This window comes from Mirounga leonina, unplaced genomic scaffold (genome assembly GCF_011800145.1).
Source record: "Mirounga leonina isolate KUSES-001 unplaced genomic scaffold, KU_Mleo_1.0 Mir_125, whole genome shotgun sequence".
Classification (NCBI taxonomy): domain Eukaryota; kingdom Metazoa; phylum Chordata; class Mammalia; order Carnivora; family Phocidae; genus Mirounga; species Mirounga leonina.
In genome coordinates this window covers 32,267,359-32,281,028 of record NW_023270305.1, presented here as the reverse complement: position 1 = coordinate 32,281,028, position 13,670 = coordinate 32,267,359, and the positions used below count along the sequence as shown (strand labels likewise).

The 13,670-nt window shown below is 49.2% G+C and overlaps 2 protein-coding genes across 2 annotated transcripts in view; one reads left to right on the top strand and one right to left on the bottom strand.

Moving 5' to 3' along the window:
• Positions 1-2: 2 nt before the first annotated feature.
• Positions 3-3,903, top strand: TGOLN2 (trans-golgi network protein 2; the record flags this gene model as incomplete). Its single annotated transcript, XM_035000546.1, has 3 exons — positions 3-647; positions 1,837-1,920; positions 3,293-3,903. Coding segments are annotated over 3 exons (735 nt in total), but the record flags the coding sequence as incomplete, so codon positions are not given.
• A 1,872-nt stretch (positions 3,904-5,775) lies between these two features.
• RETSAT (retinol saturase) overlaps positions 5,776-13,670 on the bottom strand; it is a 14,380-nt gene continuing 6,485 nt past the window's right edge. The window contains 6 exon segments of the mRNA XM_035001176.1: positions 5,776-8,323; positions 8,580-8,739; positions 8,956-9,122; positions 9,203-9,312; positions 9,542-9,680; positions 13,334-13,453. Of these exon segments, the coding sequence (XP_034857067.1) occupies positions 8,184-8,323; positions 8,580-8,739; positions 8,956-9,122; positions 9,203-9,312; positions 9,542-9,680; positions 13,334-13,453 (836 nt within the window). The 3' untranslated portion in view covers positions 5,776-8,183.

The following is a 13,670-nucleotide window of genomic DNA, read 5'->3' as shown; positions in this document are numbered from 1 at the left end:
AGGCCCAGCCGCAGCCCACGGGAGACGACCCCGCCAAGGAGAAGGCCGAGCCACAGTCCCGGGGAAAAGGCGCTGACAAGGAGAAATCCCAGCCACAGTCCACGGGAGAAGGCGCTGACAAGGAGAAATCCCGGCCGCAGTCCACGGGAGATGGCCATGACAGGGAGAAGCTCAAGCTGCAGTCCAAGGGAGAAGGCCCTGACAAGCTGGTCTCCAACCCCTCCTCTGATAACAAGGAGCCCACCAAGCCTGACTTAAACATACCAGCTGACAAAGATGCCTCTCTGCATGCTTTTAGAAGTGAATCTGGGGACAGAGTATTACTAGACTCGAAACCCACTTCTCCACAGCAGGAGAGAGAAGGCAAGTCTTCAGAGCTTACAGATGTGGAGCCCAAGAAGGCCAAGGAAGGGGATACAGAGCCTGAAGAAGATTCACCATCCAAAGGAGAGAAAGAAATGCCTGGCCTTGCCTCCAGTGAGAACCGTGAAGGGACACTTTTGGATTCCATGGGTAGAGGGAATGGTGACCCTTTTAAGGACAATCTTGGAAGTGCTGGTGCAGAGAGCAGCCACTTCTTTGCCTATCTGGTGACTGCAGCCATTCTTGTTGCTGTCCTCTACATTGCCTATCACAACAAACGGAAGGTAAGTCAAGAATTGCCTTAAGAAGAGGAATGGGATTTCCTCCACCCTGAAAGCTTGGTGTGTGGGCCAGTATCTCTCACTCATCTGCCTGTGAGCACTGGGGATTTTAAGACAGATTTCAGTTTTTCCTCAGATTCTGCTAGGGCTCTTTACTCTCATTTTATAAATCATCTTCTTCCATGTCAGATTCCTTTGAGTACCCTCTGCTGCTGCATTAGGTGCCAAGTGAGGACATTATTATGATCTGACCTAAATTGGGGTCTCCTCCCATAATCTTAAACTTAGATCGTTTACTGCCTCAGAGAACCTGAGTACCTGACAGTTTGTAAGTAGAGTACTTATCTTCCTGTTTCCACTCTGAAGATTGTGCATCATCTCTAGTTTCTTTTCCCAAGCTTTTATCTTCCATCTGCAATGGCAGAAAGAGTGGTTACATAGTCTTTGACATCAACAGCAGAGAGCCCAGAAACTATCTTCTACAATCAGTTGAGTTTCTGATTAGAAGAATGGCCAGAAATTGCATGGATACACTCATCTTATAGCAGGGTTTGGTGTGGAGTAGTGTCTGTGTTGCTTAGCAACCACTCTGATGACAAAATGATTGCATTTCTTATTGAGCCCTAAGAATTTAGTAGTTTCTATAGCCTGGTTAAAATTGGAGAGTTCAATTCATGATGTCAGTATGCCTGTGGCTGTGAGGAATGAGGGAAGACATTTAATAAGAATGGTGTGTTCCTTATTCTACATCCAAGTGCTCATCACACAGGAACCTCAGATGTGAAAGTGGTAAGGTTAAAATGAAACAAGGTGTGGGGAGAAAAAGTACATTTGCAGATAAGAAATAATTATTGCTTCTAAGTAAAAAAGGAGTGTCTTATCCTAGAGCTGTCTGGGGCGCAGTTGGCAGATCTTTGTGCTCTTGAGTAAATCACACAGACTCCCGCAAGCTAAAGCCCAGAACAGTCTTCCTTCATCTGTCATTTCCTGTTTGGCAGTATAAAAGATTCTGATGTAACTGGAGGCCCTGTCCTCCTGAAAACTTATAATTTAAAGAGGCCTCTTTGTGGTTGTACTGCTCTTTCACTGTCAGGGTCATTAACAAATGTACTACTAGGTGGTGACCGCTGATTTTAGAGACTGAAATATGCTATTGTAGAATCACCTGTTACTTTCTTTTTCCTTTCCCCAGATTATTGCTTTTGTCCTAGAAGGAAAAAGATCTAAAGTCATTCGGCGCCCAAAGGCCAGTGATTACCAGCGTTTGGACCAGAAGGTAAGGAAGGGAGCCCCAGGTGTGCGGGAGGGATATGCAGTCTCAGGTCCAGCAGTGCGCTTGCATTTGACAAAGAGGCAGCAGCTGATTCTGGGGTGCTGCCGCCATTGCCCCGCCCTTTGCGGACCACAAAGCAGAGACATCCATTATATACATGTCTGCAACATGAGAGCTAGAAGAGGCCTTCATGTGTTCTACATCAGCTCCCTCCCTCAACAGATGAGGAAAGTCAGGCCCAGAAACATGCTTTTTCCCCCCGAAGTTCCTACTACGAGTTTGTGGCAAAATCAAGACCTGATGGCAAGTCCCTAGGCACCTGTCTTGTGCTTTTTGCACTGAACCAGCACTTCACAAATTTTAGTAGGCACATTAACCACCCTGGGAATTGTGATGAAAAAGCAAAATCTGAATCATTACATGTTGGTTGGAATCTATGTTTCTACATTTCTAGGAAGTTCCTAGGTGATGCCAAATGCTGAGGAATGATGCGTCAGGTAGTGAAGCATTAGACTACACTCCCTGCATACAAATAAGTCCAGAAACATAAAGGCCTCCAACTCCCCAGATCAGCCCATAGCACCATGGACTAGGTTTCTTGAGTGCGGCCGACCCAGGCCTGCCAGAAAGCAGAGGCTTCCTTCCGCCCCACAGTGCAGGAGCTGAGCAAGACTCCCCAAAGGCAGCCTGTCTGAGTGGGAACAGGGTACTTCCACTGCCTTTTGCTGCCAGCATGCACCCTCCTTTCCCCTTCTGTGTGGGGACAGTCAGGACATTGGTAAAAAGTGGTTGGTGGCCTGACTGTGAGTTATTCCAAGACTTCTACAGGGAACACAGTTCACGTGTACAGTTCATGCCAGCAACAGAATAAGCCCCTCTGAACACCTTTGCTAACTAGCCCAGTAGGTCAGCTTCACAATTTAGCCCTGGCCTAGTACCTTTCCAGATAATTGACTTTAAGCATTTGTTTTCCTTTCATTTTTTTTCCTAATTAAAAAATGCACATGTAAACAATTAAAAACAATACAGAATGGTACAAAGCAGAAGCCAAGATTCCTATATTCCTTCCACCAAGTGTGCATCATTCTAGTGTATGTTTGATTTCAAACTGACTTTTTTTTTTTTAAAGATTTTTATTTATTTGAGACAGAGCATGAGCAGGGGGAAGAGGGCAGAGGGAGAGGGAGAAGCAGGCTTCACACTGAGCAGGGAGCCTGATGCAGGGCTGGATCCCAGGGTCTCAGGCAGACGCTTAACCAACTGAGCCACCCAGGCGTCCCGATAAGATCTTTTTTCCCCTAAGATCATAGCATTGAGGTGTATTGCTCTGGAAGGAGATTAATGTTACCAATGAATTGTGTTGCTCTTGTTTCAGATTTGATTTTTCCATTCTTGAGAACTTTGTCCTCCCTGCTGATTTGTTTTTAAATCAAGAGAAATGAAGAAAAAAAGTACTGTGACCTAAGAGACACCCCCTCCTCTAGGATTTGGTGGCAAGTCTGGGCAGGCAGAGGCGGGGGGATTGCTTTGATTTTTGCACCTGCACTTTGGTGACCTTGTACGCCTGTGTCCCCGTTATCTCTCCTGGTGTCTTCTATCCTTTCCTCCTCTGATTGTGAATAGAGAGAGCATGTGGGAAGCTAGCTGTGACCAAAGGGAGATCTCAGCCCCAGGCAGGCTACTGCTGCTGACTGCCTTCCCTTGGGCATTGGCCATTTAGTAGTTATCCCTTGAAAAGAGCATTGTCCCACCACTATTTATCTTTGTAGACCTAGGAAAACTCTCTGCAGGATGAGGTGTTCTTGTACCAAGGCCTCTTACTTTGGGGGGATGTGCCCTTTACAAAAGATGAAGAGGTGAATGCTGACGGGCACAGGGCTACTTTAACACATAACTCTCTTCAGAGGCTCCAGCAGCAAACCAAAACAGCTTTTAAAAAGTGCTTTATTGCCTGTAAGTCCAACCTGTCTAGCATAAGTCCTTCACATTTTTCCGATATTTTCATATTAAGACAAAGTCAATTTCCATTTGGTTGTCCTGACTGAACTTGGGGATTCTGGGAGTAAAGCTGTAAAGCCATGGTTCCCATTATAGATTTTTTAAAAATACAGTTATGATTATTGAAATACTTTGTTCTTCTATACTCATAATTGTAACAAACTTTTTAAAATAGGGTAAGCTCAGGCTTCGCATAAGATGTGCAGGACGGTTTTTGGTTTTGATCTGCATTATTTCAAAGGGCTTTTATGGAAGGTTTCCCACAAACTCTGCATTGCCTTTGTTGCCTAAAATAGACAAAATAGACTTGTAATCAGAAACGAACTGTACTCTCTTTTACCTTAATCTAGTAAATGGTTCTCTCATCCAATATAAAATGCCAAGGGTAATTAGTAAAAATTCTCTTCCCACCCCATGTCAGACGTTATTAAAATTTAAGAAATTCAGGGGTAGCTGAGGTAGTGTCTTGGATCCTGCTGTGGCTTGAAGTTTTCCTTAAATCTGCTCTAGTTGTGCTACCCTATTATAGCCTAGAGAGAGTTGTTTCTGCAAAGAAAAAATGGAAATCAAATAGCTGATCTCAGGGAAAAACAAAGAATGTGGGAAGTGAGGGCAGTGGGATGAATTCTGTGCTGTTGAGGAAGCCATTCTGTAGAAGGGACCAGCCTGTTGTCACATTATCTTGCACCTTGCTTAAAACAGAGCATGGCTTTGACTTGAGATTTATGGAGGTAAGGAATGAATGAATGCTCTTGGCATCATTCTCTCTACCTGTGCACCAACCTCATAATGCTTTCCTCTATCTAGGGAATTTTCTCTCAGGCTCTCCTAGCATTCCATAAAATCACGGTTCCCCTGTCTACCTCTCATGGCTTAGAGAATCAAGCTTTTATAGACTCCAGCGTTCAGGCCTCTGTAGATCTGCGTCCTATCCAGGCCAGAGGCTCCTCTTGTCAGGCCCATCTAGGCTTCCGTGCCTTTTTGTTCTTGCTGTGTCCTCCATTCCCTGGCTTCCCATGACTGTTCTTTGGTTAGAGTACACTCCCTTCTCTTCTCTCCCGTTTCCCCCAAATGTTCCTTCAGGGCCCAGCTCAGGTTTTTCCAGGCACCTTCTTCACTGCCCCCACCACACAGGGTTGGCTCTTTCCATTCTACTCTTTTTTTTTTTTTTTTTTTTAAAGATTTTATTTATTCACTTGAGACACAGAGATACAGAGAAAGAGAGAGAAAGCATGAGCAGGGAGAGAGGCAGAGGGAGAGGGAAAAGCAGGCTTCTCGCTGAGCCAGGAGCCCAACGTGGGGCTCGATGCCAGGACCCTGGGATCATGACCTGAGCCGAAGGCAGACGCCCAACCATCTGAGCCACCCAGGCGCCCCTCCATTCTACTCTTTAACTTAATAATGCCAGTCACAAATTTTGCAACTCCAGCAAGAAAAAAAGGGGGGCAGACATTATCTGATGTCTCTATCTGGTCTCTTCCCCAAAAAACTAAGCTGCTTACAGGAGTGCCCTTGGCACCATCTGTGTATCTGCCTACAGTATAATGACATTCCTTAGGTACTTCAGGAGTTCAGTGTCAAGGAGACATTTTCTTTGTTCAGGACATAGGAATGTGACTTAGGTGTCTCACACAGCTCTTCCTGGCTACTGGTTGCTGTCCCTTTTTGATGGATTTTGCTTGTAGGGAGGAGAGCAGAAAGGTTGGTTTCAGGAACCAAGAGGGTGGTTTGCATCAAGTGGATGCAAAATAAGTATTCTGTGGAGTCCACATAGTTCCATTTTTTGAGCATCCGAGAAGTATTGTATCTTGTGCTAAAGAAGTATGATAGAATTTAAGTTTCGCTTTAGAAATTACACTGAAGGAAATCTCTCACACCAGTGGAAAACTTGTTTTCTCCGTAGTGTCCTTTTGAAGATAAACTATTGGAAGCCGGTTTTCTAGAGATGATGTGGAGGAGGATGAGCTGGCTAAGGCATCTCTTGGTGGGGGGTGGGGGGGTGGGGGGGCAGGTAAGCACATGGAGCCATGAGAGGCACCCCTATCCATACAGCTATGTGCTTGCTTTCCTGCCCCAGCTTTTGGTTGCAGGGTGATTTCTATTAGGAGGAATCGATGCTTTAGTCATGGATGTCCATAGAGGGGTTTGTTTCCCCTCTGCAAAGAAAAAATGGAAATCGAATAGCTGATCTCAGATTACTGAGTAGAAGAATTATTTAAAGAATCCACTTCTGGACTCTGTGGAGAGTGAAGGCCAGTTTATCTAGAAAGGCTGTAACAACTCAGAAAGACCTGACAATCAGCTATATGTATATGCTGACATTTCTTTTCCCATGATGGCTTTTAATGAAACATTTGGTGATAGAATTATAAACCTCTATAATTCCCCTGATGGTGATTCTCATTTTTTTCTCTACTTCATGTCATTTAAATCAAAAAAAGGAAGCCTGCTCCTTGTTTTTACAGGGTAACATGATACATAATGCTGTTATTTATATGTGGTGAAAGCTAGCACGCTTTGCACATGTTCTGAATCATTTGAACAGGGAGGAGAGTATTTTAGACACCAGACACCAGACCCTATAGTTCGGCCAGCTGTTTCTGAAAAATCTTGCTGGGAAGGTTGCCTTTGACACTGCCTTGTTTAAGGAAGAGGGTTGGGAAGAGATTTTTAGGTTCCATTTAACTGTTCATCCAGAGAAGGACTGAATCTCAATTCAGCTAGTCCCACAAGTCTCATGTCAATTTCCTAAATGTCCCAGTTGAGAAACTCCTCTGTAACGGTGTTGGGTCTGAGCTGTGTAGTTTCAGGCTGCCAACAAAGCCAGCCTCTTCACACTCATAGATATTCCTTTAATTCAGAAGTTTCTCATGTTAATAAATGATTGTTGAATGTGTTTCCCTTTTTTGTTTACCCAATTAGTAGAGTGCCACTGTTTTGCAATGTTTTATATTTTCAGCTTTAACTTAACTATATAATTATTACTTTTATTTTTTTAAAGCTTATTTGGTCTAATGATAAGTATTTTTCAGTACATAATGTTTTACTGAGCTTCTTTGAATGCTATTTCAATGTAGTTTTGTATCATTGCAAAGAAACCAAAATAAATTTCAAATATTAAAGCTATAAAATGATTAAATTTATTAAAATGGTAATAAGATTGACAGAAATAAGGTCTAATATAAGTGAAAAAGCCTTTGTTCACCTTCCCATCTAATCCCTACATATGTACCAATAAACAGGAACCCCATCCCAGGCCTCTGCACACATTCTGTAGCTTTCCACATTCTGATCCTGATTTCCAGCCCCACTCCTTCCTACCTCTGGGTCTAGGAGGTAGCTGGCTGATGGCTGATTTGTCTTCCAGTTACCTCTGTGATTGTCCTCTGCTATACCCTTGGCCAGGAATGCTCTTTCAGCCTGCTTCAACCCCAATGAAGTCATCTTTTCAGTCCTGTGCCTCAACTGCTAATGTCACCCTTTGCTGTGGATTTTGGGAAGATAAACCTTGAGGCTCAGTACTGAGCTCCATGAGGGTGTCTTGGTGCTGGCCCACTGAAGACCCAGCGTCACCTTGGAAATAAGGAAGACCAACCTAGGGCCTGTCTGTATATGAATTGGATATTCTAACATATACTTGGCTGACTAATGTCTTCAGTCAGTCACACTGAGCCTATCATAGGCATTTCCCCACCCTCTGAAAGAGCCCTTGGAACCAACAAAAGTGGGATCTGGGGGCCTCTGACCCTATGGGACTACAAGCAAAACCATGCCCAGGTTTTGACTAAACCTCTTCAGGCACCCTTTACCCTCAGTAGCGTGGAGCTGCTGCAGCACCGCGTGGAGAATGGAAGAGGAGAAGCCTCGAGACGGCCGGACCGAGCTGCTGCAGCTGGCCAGCACTGAAGGTTCCGGCCATCTGACCAAAAGGATACTTGACTTCTGACTGCTCAGAGGTGGGAGGTGTGGGAGTGTGTATGCAAAGCACTGCTTGACAAGACAGGCTGTCCAAGTCACTGGCCCACACCGGGCCTTTTAGCAGGGACAACACGTTAGAGGTCTGAGAGCTCACCACCTGCCCAGCTGGAAGAGCTGCAGCTTGAGAACTGTGATCTAAGGACTGTGACCTGTGTGTCAGACCTCTAGTCAGAAATCAGAAACAAATTAGAGTGCTTTATGTGAGGAGGGAACCGGTACAGAAAGACATAGCTAAATCAAGGGCTGTGCCAGAGATCCGGTGGGATTCCTCAAACTCATTGCTTACTGAACTAATTCTTCTTCTTCTGTGCCTGGATCCTTGAGTAAAGCTTCTTAAGGTCTAAGTACAAGTTCCGGTTCAGGATGGCGCTGCTGCACAGCATGGCCCCTTGCAAGGCCCCCATCAACCCACAGGTGAAGATATCCTGGCCTAGGAGACAAGAGCAGAGGCCCATGAGCATCCTTCCACGGGGGGTGGGGGGCAAGGGCTCCTCATGTTCATCCCTCCAGGCTAGGCCACCCAGAGATGACTTTAGATCGGGACCAGGGGCCACAGTCTGCTGGGGCAGCCCATCCCCATGTGGAAGGCTGCAGGGGACAGTAGGACCTGAGGACAGAACAGAGTACTTGGGGTGACAGGGAAGCCCAGGGTCTCAGGCCCTGGAGAAATGGGGCAGTCTGTGTACCTGTCAGGTAGAGGTTGGGAATGGGGCTTTGGGCCCTCATGGAGGCCATCACGTGAGGATGTAGGCGGTCCAGGTCATGGTCCGCCCCGTAGCAGGCACCCCGGGGAGCAGCCAGGTAGAACTGGTAGGTCAGTGGGGACCCTCTGGCCACACTGTCCACCTGAGGAGACAAAAAAGGCAGCCAAAGGGTGGGCGCGGGGCCTTGTGAGATCCTCCTGTCCTCCCTTTTCTGCTCTCCCTGACTGAGCTGTCTGCCGGCATGGGTTCCCTGCCCTTCCCTGAGCTTCGCTGTCTCCGGGCTTTATTTCCCTCCCCCAAAGACAAGGAAATGTCACCAAGAGGTTTGTTGCCACTAGCACACAGTCTACCCGCCTACCTTCCCCTGTAGCTGGGGGAACAGCCTCGTGACAACTGACAGGGAGGCTTCGACAAAGGAGTTTTTGAGGGTCTCATAGTCGCTGCTCCGCCTCCCTGTCGCTTCCTCCTGCCACTCTTCAAACCACTCATAGCAGGTGGACATCAGCACGATCACTGTGGACTGGTCTGGGGACACAGAGCCAGGGTCACTCCTGCCAGGCCCCTTCCCTGTTCCCGCTCCCACCCCCCAGGACCCAAAGCCCCACCTGGGAACCGGTCCTCCCAAGTGGGATCCTTGGCTGATGAGGAAGTGATGAAGAGGAAGGGCACGTGTGCTGCAGCCTTTTCGCTGGGCAGCGAGAGGTAGTGTTCCATCCTGGGGGCGAGGAGCGTGGCTGCCGACCCCCAGGCCTCGCTGTCACCGGCACTGCCTGGAGGACAGGTCGCCCCCAGGGACACCCCCCTCGCCCCCCCGCCCAGGGATGAAGCTAAGGCCTAGTCCATATCCTGCTGCTGACTGTCCAGCGTCAAGGGAGGGAGCAAGAGCCCTGTGGGCTGTGGGCCCGTGCTGACGCCCTGTCCCCCCATGGGCACACACGCCTTACGCTTTGTCGAGGTCTGTGTCGAAGTAGACAAAGTAGTTGGTGGACTGCAGACCCAAGTCCTCCTTGGTGCCTCGCAGACTGATGAAAACGGCGAAGACGCCCAAGCCAGGCCGCACCATCTCCAGCTGCTGCTTCACCCCTGCCAAAGTGTCAGGGCTGCGGGAACTGTGGCTGCGGCGGCCGCTCCCTGCCCCCGGACTTGCGGATGCCTGCTCACTTTATCCGCAGCCTTGCCCTCGGCGGCCGGCTAGCACCCGGGCCGTTTTTACAACTGTTATTTCAACACTGACTTGGGGGGGGGGGGGGGGGGGGGGGGCAAGGCGGGGGGTGCTGCTCTTCTGTCTCCTGCCTGTGAAGAACCCAGCCTCAGGCTCCCACTCATCTGCCTCCTCCCACCTCTGCTCTAAGTGTCCCTAGAAGCCCAGGAGGCCCAGCTTCCCTAAGCTGGCCCAGGGCTACAGCACGGTCCCAGGCTCACTGCCTCCAGTCTTCCCCTAATGGCTTGAAGTTATGAGCGGATTCCTGGGCTCCACGCTATACAGACCACCCGTATGAACACTACTTTGTTATAAGCCTTGATTTCCGTATTACATTTAATACGGGCCATCTAGTGAACGAATATGTGTAATTCCTCACGCTGTACAGGGAGTACAAGACCTCAAAATGGTAAGCAATGCAGATGAATAAATGCAAACCACATTACTGACACCTGGCATTTAGGATTCAGGTAGGGGAGGAGGGAAGAGCACGATGGAGGAAGGTGACAGCCTCTCTGAGGGCCATCTGATGTCCCCAGACAAGCAGCTGGGCTTCCCCACCTCTCAACAAATGACCCCAGACCAATTTTCTGGAAATGGCTCCCACAAAGTCTTATCCTTCATTCCCATTCCCAGGACCACCACCTGCCTGAGGCCACTGGGTGCTCTGCTTAATTTGTTGAACTAGTATTTGTCGAGGACCTAAAATGTGCCGAATCCTCTGCTAGGCCTTGGGGACACTACAAGGAATCAGATACGACGCCTGTCTACTGGAAAGGCGGCTTTCCTGAAAGAAGGTGGCTTTCCCCATAGAGGCTACAAAAAACTGAGTGCTCTGTGTCGGGTGAGCATAGAATTTGTCATGCCAAAGAGGCCACTTGTGGGCGGAAAGTGAGGCAGATAACGGTGGCCCGCAGGCGCGTGCTGACAAGGGAAGGGGAACGCCGGCTTCCGGAGCCACAGGAGGGCGCCCAGGGCTGCTGTGGAGCCGCAGGGGCAGCCGTGGCCTGCGTCCCAGCGTCTGGGGCTGACCTCACTGCCAGCTCCCCATTGCCAAGTGCAGTGGGGCTGTTCATGGGGAAAATGGGGGGGGTGCCCAGGAGTGAGACCCTGTAGGTCTTCCGAGGCCCTTAAGAATAGCAACTACCTCCACCCAGCCCCTCCTTTCCTTTTTCTCCAACTAGAGGGATGTGATCCGGGAACCACATCCCTGGCAGAACACCAGAGCCTTGAGCCCCAAATCAGGCACACAACGATGATATCAAGGCTTTTTTCTCCACACCAGCCTTAGCTTCCCTTGCTGATACCGTCGGACCAGTCTTCCCCACTCAAACAACTTCCCCTCCAAACCATCCCCAGGAACCTCCTCGAGGCTCAGCAGCGGAATTAAAAGTGCTCCCATTCATACAGGCTCCCTCTGCCTGACCACCCCTCCTCCACACTTGACGGCCACTGGCACTGCCTGCCCCAGCCCCAGAGGCCCCCAGATACCTGGTTCTCTGAGAGGTAGACAGACCCACGAGAATCCCTACCCCCAAAGCAGCTGGAAACAAAGGAGTCCCAGCACCTGGGGTCTCCTGAGTTAAGCATCCTCACTGCCACTGCCTGAAATGTTCTCAAACTGGGATTCATCTGAGGCAGCTTCTAACTCCCCATCCAAGCGGGACAATTGTTTTTTTAGCCAGGTGGGGCTGGTGCCATTAAATAAGAGACATAAAAGCAGTAAACGTTGTAACCGGAACTGGATAGTGAAGGGAGGGCAACATGGCTTCCGGGGGAGGAGGGGTGGAGGGACGGGGAGGGCACTGGGACCGCATCAGAGGACAGGGCCAGGGTTCAGAGGTCCTGGGAGACCAGGAGACAGGGGGGCAGGAAGTACCAAAGGCAAAGTCTGTCAGTCCACATAGCCCTGTCCAGCTGCCCTGCTACCAGCCAGTCAGCCTCACCTCACTCAGCTCACACAGTGTGAGGGAAGGGAGGCCTTTGCTGGCAGCGGATGCTGGCTGAGGCCCAGCTAAGTGAGGCAAAGAGATGAAAAGGCTGATTTTTGGTCAAACACAGCTCATATCTTAGAGATCATCACAACTGCCACCTGCCTTCTCCCCCGTGAGGAAACCTAGGACATCACTTTTCTACTGAACCTACTCTGCTGCCCACCTTCCTCAGCTCCTCCAGAGCAGCCACAAGCCTACCCTCCGGAGTGGAGAGCTCCTTCCCACTGCTCTCTGGGCTCCTCCATGTACTGCTGAAGGCCATGGTTTCCACCCCAACCGCATCTGGAGCTGTTCCTCACTCTCCACCTCCCACCCCAGCCAGAGGCCTTTATCTAGAACCGTCTCTTACCCTCCTAGCCAGCCAGCCTCCTATCCTCAGATCATACCAGCAGCTTCTGGTTATGTGATATCCTAAAGTCCATTTCAAAATGGTAACATCTCACTCAGCTCTGGCTCGGCTACTCGGTTCCCTGTGGGCTGGCCTGCTCTCCTGCCGTTTTTAGTGAGGCCTTTTCTCTGGAAGCTCCATGTTCCTTAGTCCAAAGGGGGCCAAGAGCCCAGACTTTCAAGTCAGACACACCAGTGTTCTCATCTCCGCTTTGCTACTTTCACCTGGGTGGCCTTGGGAAGTCACTTCACCTCACTTCTCTACCTCCTGCATAAACATTAGGATGATGACATCTCTCTCCCAGGCGGCAATGAGGATCATGTGCAATGACAAAGGGAAAGCCTCTCACACAGACTTACCAAGGAAGCCCTCACCCATAGCTATGCCTCCTCGCCCCCCAAATCAGACTTCTATATTTTTGGACACAGCCTAGCAGAGGAGATGACTGCATTAAGTGTTATCTGGGCCCCAGATTTCAAGCACAAGCCCAGAGCTCAAGGGACAGAAGAAAGCCAGAAGGGTACTCCTCTTGCAGCCTCAGCCTTAATAAGGAGCTGGTTCCTGAAAGAGTCAAAAAAAAAAGTATAACCTTGGGTCCCAAATAAAACACAACAATTATAGCAAGACTTTCTTCTCCATGCTGGCCTTAGCTTCCCTTACTGATACTGTCAGAACAGGCTTTCCCACTCAAAATAAGTGAGAAATTAAGGAAAAAAGCAGGATTCATACCACAAACTTCGTGAAAACCCAAGAAATATTCCTTTAGGATGCTACCGACTATCATGAACTATTAGATGATTTAAGATCTGGAGAAACTAGAAATGGGCAACCTGGAAGGGAGCCTTGAAAGAGGAGAGGGCAAAGTGGGTGAGGTTATAGGGGAGAGAGGGTAAATATGCCAAGAATGGAGTGAGAGATAAGGACCAAGGGCTCTTTGGGGGTGATACAATACAAGGGAAGCTGCTTCCCAACCCCTAAACACAGAGGCCTTGCTGGGAACAGATGCTGGAGACGGCGTGTGCGTGCTTACCTGTTCTGCTTAAGGGCGGTCATAGGGCAGCCAGGAGGAGAAAGAGCACCAGCCTGGCTGGGAGGCTAGCCCCAGAGGGGTGCTGTTGGGAGCTCGGAGGAGCAACACAGCCCGGTCTTTTACCTGGCAGGCAGCGGGCGTTCTCAGGCAGCAGGTACTTATAGGTATTGAAGAGTCCTGCATTGGAGATCACGATGGGGCAATAGATGTTCACCAGCTCCTGACCCTTCTTCACAGTGACACCTGCAGGCACAAGAGCTTGGCTGAGGCTCTGTGCACTCCAGGAGGAAGAGGAAGGTCCAGATTTCACACAGTTCTCTCCCCCAGCCTACACTTCATGTTCTCAGACCTGTGCATCCAGCCCACCTAGGGCCAGGCTCTAGGCAAAACTGCAAAGCAAGGGGTGCCTGGGTGGCTCAGTCGTTGAGCGTCTGCCTTCGGCTCAGGTCATGATCCCAGG